General features: G+C 38.7%; 2 protein-coding genes across 2 annotated transcripts in view; one reads left to right on the top strand and one right to left on the bottom strand.

Moving 5' to 3' along the window:
• Nucleotides 1-5232, top strand: part of DDX43 (DEAD-box helicase 43) — a 21731-nt gene extending 16499 nt beyond the window's left edge. Inside the window, exons 14-16 of the mRNA XM_058802110.1 lie at nucleotides 181-319; nucleotides 1054-1141; nucleotides 4844-5232. Coding sequence (XP_058658093.1) covers nucleotides 181-319; nucleotides 1054-1141; nucleotides 4844-4951 — 335 coding nt within the window. The 3' untranslated portion in view covers nucleotides 4952-5232. The remainder of the gene's footprint in view (nucleotides 1-180; nucleotides 320-1053; nucleotides 1142-4843) is intronic.
• CGAS (cyclic GMP-AMP synthase) lies at nucleotides 4948-12199 on the bottom strand. The gene is made up of 5 exons (XM_058802111.1): nucleotides 11648-12199; nucleotides 10451-10694; nucleotides 9356-9601; nucleotides 8020-8122; nucleotides 4948-7364 (listed from the first exon to the last, which is right to left on the bottom strand). The coding sequence occupies exons 1-5, from the start codon at nucleotides 12197-12199 to the stop codon at nucleotides 7022-7024; spliced, it is 1488 nt and encodes a 495-aa protein (XP_058658094.1). The 3' UTR covers nucleotides 4948-7021.

The raw sequence follows: 12199 nt of genomic DNA, 5'->3' as shown, positions 1-12199 counted from the left end.
GCAAAATGACATTTTGGGTGCTTACTTAGCAGTTTGTTTTTGGCGCTAACTCAGTGTGACATTCAACAAGCATATTTTTACTTTGTGTTAAGAATATGAAGTGCATTATAAACTAGAAAACCAATATGTTTTCTGTTTGTTCCATAAACTCCTGTTCACTTCCTGTCATACTAACTGTAGGCAAAGTTCGGATATTGGTGGCTACTGACTTGGCATCGCGTGGCCTCGATGTGCACGACATTACTCACGTTTTCAACTTCGATTTCCCCCGCAACATTGAAGAGTATGTTCACAGAGTAGGTCGTACTGGAAGAGCAGGGTAAGTGTTTAGCAGAAAACAGTCATGTGTTACCAGTGTTTTGTTATGTTTTATGCACAACATGGGTGTTTTTCTGTGACAAATTCTAGAGGCTACAGGTGATGTGGGGTGGGGGAGTCCAGACTTCAGTCTATCAAAGTATGTTCTAGAAACACACTGCTTTATGTCTTTAAATGAATTCACTGTTAAATTGAAGGCAAGCAAGTTTTATGCTTTTCTGTTATTGAATCAAGGGTGTTTGAAAGCTGGTATAAATATGAGGAAGAATTAGAGAAACAATTTGCATTGATATTTTGGAATGTTACTTCCTTGTTTATCCCTTCATGAGCTGCTGATTTATTTAGTTTCTAGACCACGCATTGCGAAGAAGCATCTGTAGTTTCAAAATCCGCAGCCAATCGTGGTGGTGTAGTTTAGTGGTAGTTCTTTTGGATGCTGCTTTCCCAGGCTAGTACAAGTGTGATTTTTCTCATTTAATCATGATAGGAATGTGTGTCTCTTCATACTTAAATATGTTGCCATTATGCTATGTTTATTATCTAAAATCTAAATTAGTTGTGCATTTGCTCCATTTTAGGTGAATTGCTGTTTAGATTTTTATGAAAAGCATGTGCAGGGTTAATGCTCAAGCCACTTTTATTGTATCAGCTCAGTAATATTGCCTGTGGTGCAGTTCATTACTGCCTAGGTCAGAGTTGTTTGGAGGATCAGCAGTTGTTTCCTTCCTCGTTTAGGCGCTCTGGGGAGGCAGTAACACTTGTCACGAGCAATGATTGGAGGTTTGCGTCCGAGCTGGCTGACATTCTGGAAAGAGCAAACCAAGTAAGCATACATTACTGGGTAAGACTTATATTGGTTCTAGGTTAGCACCTGAAGCATGTTGTGGAGGTCTAAGACTATTTAGACCCTTCTTGGTGAGTGTTTGTGGTGTCTCAGGGAAAGAAAATGGATGTTTGAGTCTGTCTTTTCCTAGATAGCCTTAGCTGTATTTTGCTTTACAGACGAGTCCCAGGAAGGAACTGTGAACTTTAACCAAAGCCTTCTATGTCTGAAGAAAAAGTAACTAACGTACACATTGAGGTCTGCAGAGAAATTATAGGGTTTATTTTATTTCATCAAATTTTATTCCATTTGTATTTCACTTTTGGATGCATGTCCCAATTTCTTGTTTAACGGTCTAAATATTAACAATACTTGTATCAGAAGAAGCTCAACTATCTTATCTGTTTATTGTATCTGACAGTTGTGACGCCTGCACTTACTTTTCCAAGCTTTATTACTGATGCTTGTAAATAGTATGTGAAGTGGAACTGGAATATGATCTCTTTCTTTAAAGAAGCATATTTTTTCTTGATACCATATCTGAGAAAACAGATAATTGTGTTACTGTTTTTTGCTGTAACAAAGAACAACATTTTGCCTGATTTATAGTAAACCCCCAGTTCAAGTCCTCACTTGAGCTGAAGTTTTGTTTGTTTGGGTTACAGTGTTTGTTTGGATTTTTGGATGGGAGTTTGAGAACATACTAAATGGATTTTATCTAGAATCTGTGGTTTTTACTATAGACAATTACTCAAACTTTAAACCCTGGGTTAGAACTTCGCCTCAAGCTCAATCTTCTTTTTGAAGGATACTATGTTGCTTTATTGCAAGCCTAGTAAGATGCTTTTGAGGGGGGAAAGGAGAAAAAAAAGATGTAGAAGAGTAGTCACCTAATAATTCCTTAAAGTTGCAGATTTGAGGTTTTTGGTTGGGGTGGGGGTTTTTTGCTTTGTTTTTATTCAGAAAACAAGAGGTGAAACCAGTAATGATACTGTGAAGCTACTTTAGAGGTGCCTTGAGTTTTTTATTCTGAGTTAACAATTACCTTTCAAGGTTTGTCTCCAGCTGCAGGCTGCAAAGTTCCCAAACTGGTTGTGGTTTTTGTAATGTGTGACGGTTCAACTGGGAGCAAGTCTACATTCAGAGGAGAAAAGAGGAACTCTGAATCCTTGCTTTCAGAAGTTACTGTTAGTCATAACATTATTCTCAAACTTAGTTATGTCTGATAGAAAGGAAGTATCCCTACAGACAAAGTGTTGGGGTTTTTTTTCATGACAAATGGAAATACCATTGTTTCAGTCTTAAAGCATTATGTAAAAGTAGGGGAGAACTGAAGGCTCAGAATACTTTGATTTCAAAACAAGGTAGTTGCTTTTGTTAGCAAAATGTTCTCTGTGATTTTGAATCTACAGATATATGAAGAAAAACAAGTACAACAAAAAGGTGTCTATTTCATGCTGAAGGAATCTTTTACATATAAATGCTTATTAACAAGCATGGACAGATTTAATGGAAAAACAGTAATCTCTGTGATACCAAGAAAAGCATTCCATGTGAATTATGGCATCTTTATCCTTTTCTCACTTGAATGAGCCTCACCTAGCTTATATGTTTAGCAGATACACAGATTTTTCATAAAAATTTCAACAAGCCACTAGATGCTGGATATTACCTCACTGAGATTTTTATGTTTCTATATCCTCACTTGTTCCTGCTCTTGACTTGTGCTTGCTCAAAAACCACTCTTGCAAGAAATTGTTGTGATTTTAGTTTGGAATAAATTATGCTTCAAGCTCTAGGGGATACTGAGGAAGAAAATCATCCCATGTTTCAACCGAAAAATAACTTTGTCTCATTACTTCTATCTCCATTGATAAGCCTGTTGTGCCTTTCAGCTAGAGATACATTAACTTTATTTTTAAGTAATGTTTGAAACTTAGGCAGAATGGACTCTTCCAGAGTTGTCATATTTTGCCAGGATAGTTGCTTACCAGTAAGAGCAATTCAGCATATAAAACATATTCTAGTGAGCTGGCCCTCATGCTAGCACAAGAAAAAGTTGCTGATAGCAAATAGCAAGCATTGGTCAATTATAAAGTCTGACAAAAGAAATGGAAAGTAGAGGAATGTGACTTCCTGCTCCACCAGACCTTTTGTCCTGGCTGCGTTCTCCACCTGTTCAAGCATTGCCAAGCCCAGGCATGTTTAGGGAGACTTTAAGATATTTACATTTGTTTGTACTCTGCTGTTTGCAGTGTATTTATGCCACTGGCAGACACAAATGACACAGACAGAGCAATCATATTAATAGCACATTCACCCAGTGCCCTTTGCTCTGATCAGGAAACTGATTCTGGAAGGGTGACTTCCCCTGACAGCCACGTGCCATTGCAGATTGCCGAAGTGGGCTGGTTTTGACAGATCAGTGATCCAACACCTCTTGACAGTACAGTTGCACACTGTGCTTCTTGCAGTAAACATTGCATTAATGTCAGCATGTTTCCCAACCTGGTTTAAGAAATCTTGTTGGATACTGCCTTTGTTCTGTGAGCAAAAGAATGGTATCTTGGTTTATTTTTTTCCCATCACTGTCACTCAACTAATAAATCTGTCTGTAATTCTTCACATCTGGCCTCAGTTGTTAAGAACTCTGAGGTGAGAGTGTATTACAGCGTCCTGAGTGGGTCGCTGGAGGTGAGAGAGAGACGAGAATCTTGTTTCTTGATCAGAAGGCTGGATTTATTGATATATCATATATAATACATTATGACTATACTAAATAGAATAAAGAGAGAAGTTGCAGGTGCTGCTAGCTAAGCTAAGAATAGCAAGAAAGAATCCATAACAAAGTTGTGTCCAGGGACTCTGTCCCTAGCTTGCACCCGTGATTGGCCTCCAATTATAAACATGGGAACATGAGCCAATCAAGGTGCCCCTGTTGCATTTCACAGCAGCTGATAATAATTGTTTACATTCTCTTCTGAGGCCTCTGCCTTCCAGAAGACGCAGAAATCTGAAAGAAAGGATTTCTGTGAAAAAATGTCTGCGACAAGAGTGTTTTGATTATACTATTCACCTTTTCCACATAATTACAAACATGCCAAAAATTCCTGTGGATCTTGGTAAGGTGCTCTTACAACCTCCCAGTGGTGGGAGATCTGACCATCTTCTCCTGCCCCTCTTTCCTTGTCTTTTTGCTTTGTTCTAAGCATGTGAGAACCATTCCTATGACAACACTTTCTTTAAGTCACAAAGTTTCTCTTCAGAGGCTCTTAAAACTTCCATAAGGAATTTAATACAAATCAACATTCAGTAAATGTATATAGTATGATATGACCTTTAAGTGGCACTGGATGTTTTTACCAGATGCTCCTTATAACTAAAAGATACATTTCTGTTTGAACTATAATGTTGTAATTAGCTGGTTATATGTTGCCATCAGATATGGTGATACAAGCATAGATATATTATTGAAAATCCAGAGACACTATGATGATTATTTTTTAGTGTATTTCAGTGCAATCTTATGTAAAAAGATTTCTCTCTGCATTTTTACAGAAAATAATCTGCAAAGTGACAGGAGCCAGATAAATAATGAAATCAAGTTTGGGAGCACACAAATCAATAACATTTTCATATAGCAGTTTGAAAGTTTGGATTTATTTAAAATTCACCTTGGTTTTTTGCCTGCTTTCTTAATAGGTAGTTCCTGAGGAGCTTATGGCAATGGCAGAAAGATACAAACAATCACAAATGAGAAAAGAAAATGAAAAGGATATACAAAGACCTTGGAGAAAGCCCTCAAAATAAGTGTAGTCCCTTGAAGCTACTGAAACAGAGAAAGTGATTTTAATTAGTGTTAGCTTCCATGAGCTTGAATTTATTAGTTTCATTTTGTGTTTGATTGTTTTCTGTACCTGTCCTATTTAAACAAACTTCTCAAAAGTGTCTTAGAAAACTGGAGTAACTTTATATAGGAATAAATCTGGTTTTGCAAATTATTTTCACATAATTTTTTCTTGTGTGATGTACGAAACTTCTAAAGCCATTGTCTACTGGTTAAAAACAAATATTGTGGCTTTGTTGGTTGGTTTGGGTTTTTTTTAGTTATATGCAGTATTGCTATATAAGAATGTAAAAGATAACTTTTCCTTTTATATTCAGAGAACCAGATTATTCATTGTAAACAATGTTTGTCAATGTAGTTTCAAAATGCTGTACCTTTGCCTTGATATGTTGCTGGCATGCAGGATTTCTCAGGATAATGAAAACTGCTCTGTTTGCTGTTCCTTATGTTTGCTAAAGCAAGTTTTCTTTATTCTTATTTTAAAACTTAACATTGGTAGTAATTTTTGTTAAGACTTGTATTTCAAGATTTTTTGAGAGAGGCATTTTCCTATAATGGAGGAGAACATGACAGGAAGTACTTGTTTGTGGCTAACTGGGGAAGAAAAGCCACTTTTGGTTTTTGTGGATGTAATATTCTCGCTTAAGGAATGAAACCAGAATTTACTAGAGCAATGTTAACAAAGTCATGGAAAAAAAAATACATTTGAGGGTCAGCTTTTATTGCTTCCAGATAAAATTGATTCACAATTTACATTTGGATGTCAGGTTCTGTCACACAGACTCCCAGTGATAATGGGGCATGTTGGTTTTTTTTACTCTTTGAAATTTATATGGGAAGGAGTCATTCCTGCATTTGATGCTTGGTCTGAACTTGTGTTAATTTATGTGTCATATGAATAAATAAAAACTAATAAACAAAATTCAGTAAAATGAGAATATTTTAGTAAAATTACTCTGTCAATATTCTTTCCTCTTAATTTGCTCATAATTGAGGTAAATCTGGGCATTATTCAATCCAATAGGTTATTTTGCCTTCAAAAAGTAGGCGAAAAATAAGGACTTCCCATGGCTTCTATAAGTAGAAGCAAAAGATGTATTTATTTGCAGCACAGCAGTTCTCAAATGCTGTGTACTTCTCACCTGCACAATTTTAGTAATAGGAATTATTAAAAGTTTTTTTCCTAACACACATTTCTTCGATATGAGAAAAATTGATATGAACTTCAGTTTCAGGAGTGTCCAGTTCATGCTGCATTTTGGTTTTGGAAACCTTTTATATCAAGAGTCTTCTTCTTTGATACAGGTTGAAAGATGCATTTCTTTCTACATGATTATCATACAAATAAATGCTCATTGGCAGAAAACCATTACTCTGTTGCAGCATATTAGGTAATGATTGTTTCCTATCCAAAGCCCAATGAAAAGACTGATTTCTAAAGTAATTCTAAGACTCAGAAAGGATAAGTTACTTCAGCAACTTCATATTATTCAGGTAAAATATTCTCTCTCTGGTAACTATTGCTGGTGATTGTCTTCTGCAAAAGATCTTCATATCCACTCGGGTAATCTGGAGAAGTTTTTCTGGTTAATGTCAAAGTAACTCCATGGACTTTTTTTTCTTTTGAAAGTAGGAGTGTATTTTGGATATTCTGCAGTGGATCCTAATTTTAAATAAAATTGTCGGTTGTTCCTTTATGCAGTCTTTGATGCCTTTGTATTCACAGAAACACAGAAATTGCATGTGTGAAATTACCTATTGCAAATTCTTCTCTATGTTCTTAGTATACCTTGACGATGTTTTGCAGGCGACATCTACATTTGGATAGGCAAGGTAAATATTACTTAAAACATTTCTTTTAAGGTTATGGCTAAGCAGTGTGACTGAAGTATAGATTTTTCTCTTAGTGGTCTTCGTTTTATTTTGTTTTGGGTTTTGTAGTACAGACTACTGAAGAGTCATGTATATTGCAGAGTTTTTTGTTTCACATATGTAAAGTCAACGTGATTAGATATCTGTTGTGAACAGTGTTCTTAATAATTCTCATGAAATACTGGGAAACCATTGTTCAATTCATAACTTATTTTTCTTGAAAGGAAATGATGTCTTGCCTTATCTTCTTGGCTGAGTAAGTTGTATTGGGGAATAAAAAAGTGAGTCAGCTGAGACTTTTGCAGGCAATCCACAAAAAATCCCAAACATTGCTGAAAGGAATGATCCAAGTTTCCCAAGTACCAGTCTGTGTCATTTGGCCACATGACACAGGAGTGGAGAAAAGCAGTTTTGACATGATAGGAACAGAATTTTTCCAATTCTTTTGGATATTTCCTTTTAAGTTGCTCTAGAAGAAACTTCAGCAGCTTAAGACAACCTTTCCTGTTAAAAAAAAAAATATATATTAGGTATCTTCTCCATAGTTCTAAATATGTAGATCAGATATTTAAACACAGTTATGCATTAATTCTCTTGTTGCTTTCTTGATTCAGTACAAGACGTAATTGGCAAACCAACTTCTTGGTTTACTTGTTAAGGAGGTTTTGTATCTCATGTGGGTTTTGTTCTTCCTTGTTGAAAAAATCTGGAAAACAGTTCTCATGGAAGTGAAAAATCATTTATTCATCTTGCTCTCACATTCAGCAGTGTTCTCACCATCATTTTAGAAATTGCCTTGATATGAAGGGAAATTTTGCTCAGAAAGTGGAGTCAATCACTTTTTAAAGCTTTTTTTTAAAACAGGACTGAACTTGGGAAAGATAATTGAACAAGGCACATCTTTTTGCATTCTAAAACAAGTCTGGAGTCTAAACCAGCAATGTGATTGTTTCCACCTTTCATTAGGTAAACGCAAGCCAGACATTCAGCAAGAACATGCAGTGTTGTATTGCTGTAGAACAATTATGCCTTAAAGACTCTTGCTTCCTATTATGAGTAATTACTGTTAGATCACATTCTTAAGTGCTAAACTGAAACAGTGTTAGTGCTAGCTCAGCTCACACAGGCTTAAAGTAAAATATTCCTGTGAAATACCAACCTACAGCACTTTGGTCCATTGGATTCACAGCACGTCTTTGAGTTGCCATGGTTCTTTATCATATCCTTTTCAATATGTGAGAAGGAGAGTCGCCAGGTGTTCCCTGAAGTCAAGCACAAGACTGTTAAATAGTTACACAGCACTAAGCATCAGCTTTTGTAGCTAGAAAAAAACCCCAGTTTTGTAATTGACTTAAATACCCACAATTTTTTTGCACCTACTTAAAAAAAACATAATTCAGTGAGTGCAGTTAGTTCCTCCTTAACTCTCCAGCTGCTTCACAAACACAATTGGAATGTAATTAATATAGGACATAATAGTTTGGATGCTTTAAATTCCTAAGAATGTTTGGATTTACTTTAAAATTAGGCTTAGTTCTGAATGTCCCTGGATTTGCTGAACATGATTTAGAGAACTGCATTATTCACAGAAATCTACAGCCTTTTAATTTCTGCTGTTGTGTTTTCTTTTGCACGTAATAGGTTAGTGAGCTCATGTAAGATGACTGTTCTAAAGCATTTTTGTTCTTCTGCTCATGCTTCTGAAAATAATTGCTAATATAGCTCAATGCCCTGTTTCTAATACCGACAATCACTTTTGTCTTCTTTTCATGAATTACAGTTTGCCTTGCTTGTTTGGCTCAGTTACTCTTTGCATTTAATTTGCACAGGAAGAAATTGCCAAATAAATCAGTACTTCTGTACTGGGCTTTGATAACATGGCCATGCTAATTAAAGTGGTACCAGAATGCTTGAAATCTTATGCTGAAAGGATCAGTTACCATAATGCACAAGTCAGAATGTTTCTGCAAACTAAAGGAGGCTCAATGTGACAGTGGTCTGGAGGAAAAAATGTTGTAGCCATACCAGCGTTCAGTGAGAAACAATGTATCTTGATAGAAAACAGTTTGCTTCCTGCAGAAGTATCTGATTTGTGGACGCAATCTTATGTATGGGGAAGTTCCCTGCATTTTTAGCAACTTTCTTCTAATTTCCTTACAAGAGAGCACAAGCTGCTGTTAAGCACAGTACTAGCACAAGGGAAGGCTCATATCCATGTGTCTGGCTGGAGTGGATTTAATATAATGCTCTTAGTAATGGTTAGTGCGCAGCCTGGCAGAATGGGCTTGTATTTACATTTCAGTACAGGACAAGCAGTACCACAAATCTGCTGCTTTAAAGAGGGATTTCAGTTGTCTGAGCTGGAAATATCCAGGATGAGGTGTCTCGAAGATGGAATACTGAACATGATCTGGATACCCTTTCTATAGCACTTGTAAGTGATCAAGTTGTAGAGAAGACATTTTATAACTTACTATTGTCCATATTTGAGGTACCTCTTAAAACTTTTTCTCTTTTGTTTTGCTTGGCTACTAAATAAATTGGTGTTAATCTGAAATCCCTCCTCTTTTTTGTTCCCAGCCACTGTTCAATTTTGAGGCCAGCCTGTGTGCTGGGGGGCCAGCTCTGCTGAGCCTTCAAAGTCAAGATGATGTCCACTGATATTTCTAATGGAGGTTTTTTGATCTGAAGAGTTATTGCAGGGCTTCCAGCCTTCTTCCTTGCCACAGTGACTTCCATACCTAGTAAAAAAGAAAGTGATATTTCATGTTAGATGGACAAATAGCTAGCTAGATAGATTAGTAAGATGAAAACTGTTTTTTAAGAATGTTACAGTTTTTACTAAAGAGCTCATAGGCAATCAAAAGAAATACCTGGGTTCAGTCAATGGTTCTTTATCCTATAGGATGTTGAAACATTGAGAAGGTCTACTGAAGAGTTCTATGAAACAGGGAACACTACTGTGTTTACTTGATTTACTGTCTAAGAATTAAAAATATAATAATGTTTTTCATTTAATTGCTTCCCTGTTGAAGACACACAGTGAGGAGATCTGGCCACAATATTTCTGAAGGTTTTGGGAAAAAATAACCCTAACTGGGGTTATTTTAATATAATTATATAAATATATATATAGAATATATTTAAAATAATTATAAAAACAACTGGGATGCAGTTTCTGTGCTGATCCATAAAAAAGACTAGGTACTGTATAAAAGAAAATGCAGGTGCTGTATAAAAGAAAGCTCCTTGTTTTGCTACTACTTCAGCAAATGGCTCTTTGTATACTCCAGATAGGTACAAGATGTATAGGTTATGTAGGAAATAGTAAGCATGCATCCCTTAACGTTTATTATTTTCATACAGAAAATATGCATAGTGGAGTTAATAATGTAACAAGTTACCTATGTGTTTTTGTGATTATTAACACAAGAGCCAGCTTGAGATACTGGGGACAGGAGGGGTTACAGCTCCATTGGCACAATGAGACTGGCAGGAAAATGTGTGTTCTTAATGCTGGGGCAACACATATGCACAATGTAACTGCGTTTGTACCACTTCCTGATGAAGTTTGTTCTCTCAGTACTCACCTCTAATGTTTCTTACTTCCTGTTTAATAATGTCTCTTAGTGCTTGAATCATTTTAGAGGCTGATAATTTTCCATCTTCCTCTAAGAACTTCAACCAACCCCTTTCTATTGGACCCCTTTTGAATGATACATAATAATAGGCTCCAGTATCATCAGACTCATCCAGCTGAAGCCTTGTAGAATCATTTGCATTCTGTTTTATAGGGATTACAAGCATGATGTCAAACTCATTTGGTTCAGATATCTGCAAATGTAAGAATAGAACAGAAGATGTGCAACTTAGGTTTTATTCTCCTGAGATTTTTATACCAGTTGTGGTTTCATCTACCTTGGTGTCTGATGTGAAATATGAGCTTATTTCTGTGGTATTGCAAGATTACTGTGCAATGGGGTGGAAAATAGCAATTTGCAGCTCACTTCCCAGCTCTCCAACTTATTAATTTTTAAGATAGTTTTAAGATTCTTAAGCTGTTCTAAATAATTAATGTATAAGTATGCTCAGACATCCTTTTGCACTTTGGATGTGAGGAAAAAAATGCACTGCTAGGTCTGAAGCTAGTTTTAGACAGAAAAAAGGTAGTGGTTAATCACAGAAGGTGAAGGAGTTGGAATGGACCTTAGAGATAAAGCTAGTCCTGACTCATCCTACCCTGGGCAGGGATACCTTCCACTAGACCAGGTTGCTTAAGACCTTACTCAACCTGGCCTTCAACACTGCCAGGTTTGGAGCATCCACAATCTCCTCAGACACTCTGTACCACTGTCCCACCACCTTCACAGTAAAAAAATTCTTTCTAATATCTAATCTAAATTTTTCTTCTTTCAATTTGTATCCATAACTCCTGATTTTTGAAAAAAGTATGAACTAAAACCTGGCCCAGGGCTTCTCGTGCAGTGCTATACCTGACGGATTGTGTTGTATGCCGAGCTCACCTGCGTGCTGTGCGAGCACAAGACTTGCTGCAGCCTGAACCGTTCAGGTAGCGTCTCTGACTCGGTGCACGTAGCACCATTCAGCAGGTTACTGATCATTTTGTAATGCAGTGTGATTACTTCACAGAGCTATCCTTAGCGATGCAGTTACATCCACAGAGCCTTGCTCGCCGGGAGATGCCAGCTAGGAGCGGCCCTCCGCGGCCGGCCCGCGTTCCCGCCCGCCGCCCGGCGGGAGAGCGCTGCCTCCGCCCCGGCACCCACCTTGACGCGCTCGTAGTAGCTGCCGGCGCTCTGCTGCTCCATGGAGCTGAAGCAGCTCTCCCTGTCGCGGATGGCCTGGACCAGGTGCCGGACCACCGTGTTCACCAGTGTCGAAGCCTCGGACACGTCTTCGCGGAGCAGGCTGAGCCGCGACAGCACCTCCCGGAGCCGCAAGGCGTCTGCCGCCGGCGGGGGGCGACGGCCGGCGGCAGCGACCGCCCCGTCGGGCACAGCCGCGTCGCTCCCCGGGGCCGCGGGGACTCTGGCGGCCGGTGCCCTGCTCCGCGGGACGGGGGGCGCCTCTGCGCCTCCCGCCGCCCCGCGCGCTGGCGGCTCCCGGGCAGCGGGGGCTCGCCGCGCCGAGCGCCCGCCCCGGGCCGGGGCTCCGTCCGTGCGCGGTGTCCGGAGGGTCGCGATGGCGCTCGAGCCTTCACCCGCGACGCGGCCCCGCGAGGGGCTTCGGGCTGCGCCCTTCTCCCTGCCCCGGCTCCGCGGAGCTGTGGAACGCGTCCCCCGCCTGGCCCTCGCCCCTCTGCCACCCGGGGCGTCCAT

The sequence above is a fragment of the Ammospiza caudacuta genome, chromosome 3, assembly GCF_027887145.1.
Source record: "Ammospiza caudacuta isolate bAmmCau1 chromosome 3, bAmmCau1.pri, whole genome shotgun sequence".
Taxonomy (NCBI): domain Eukaryota; kingdom Metazoa; phylum Chordata; class Aves; order Passeriformes; family Passerellidae; genus Ammospiza; species Ammospiza caudacuta.
Note: the sequence above shows the minus strand (reverse complement) of the source record. Positions and strands in the feature narration are given on the sequence as shown.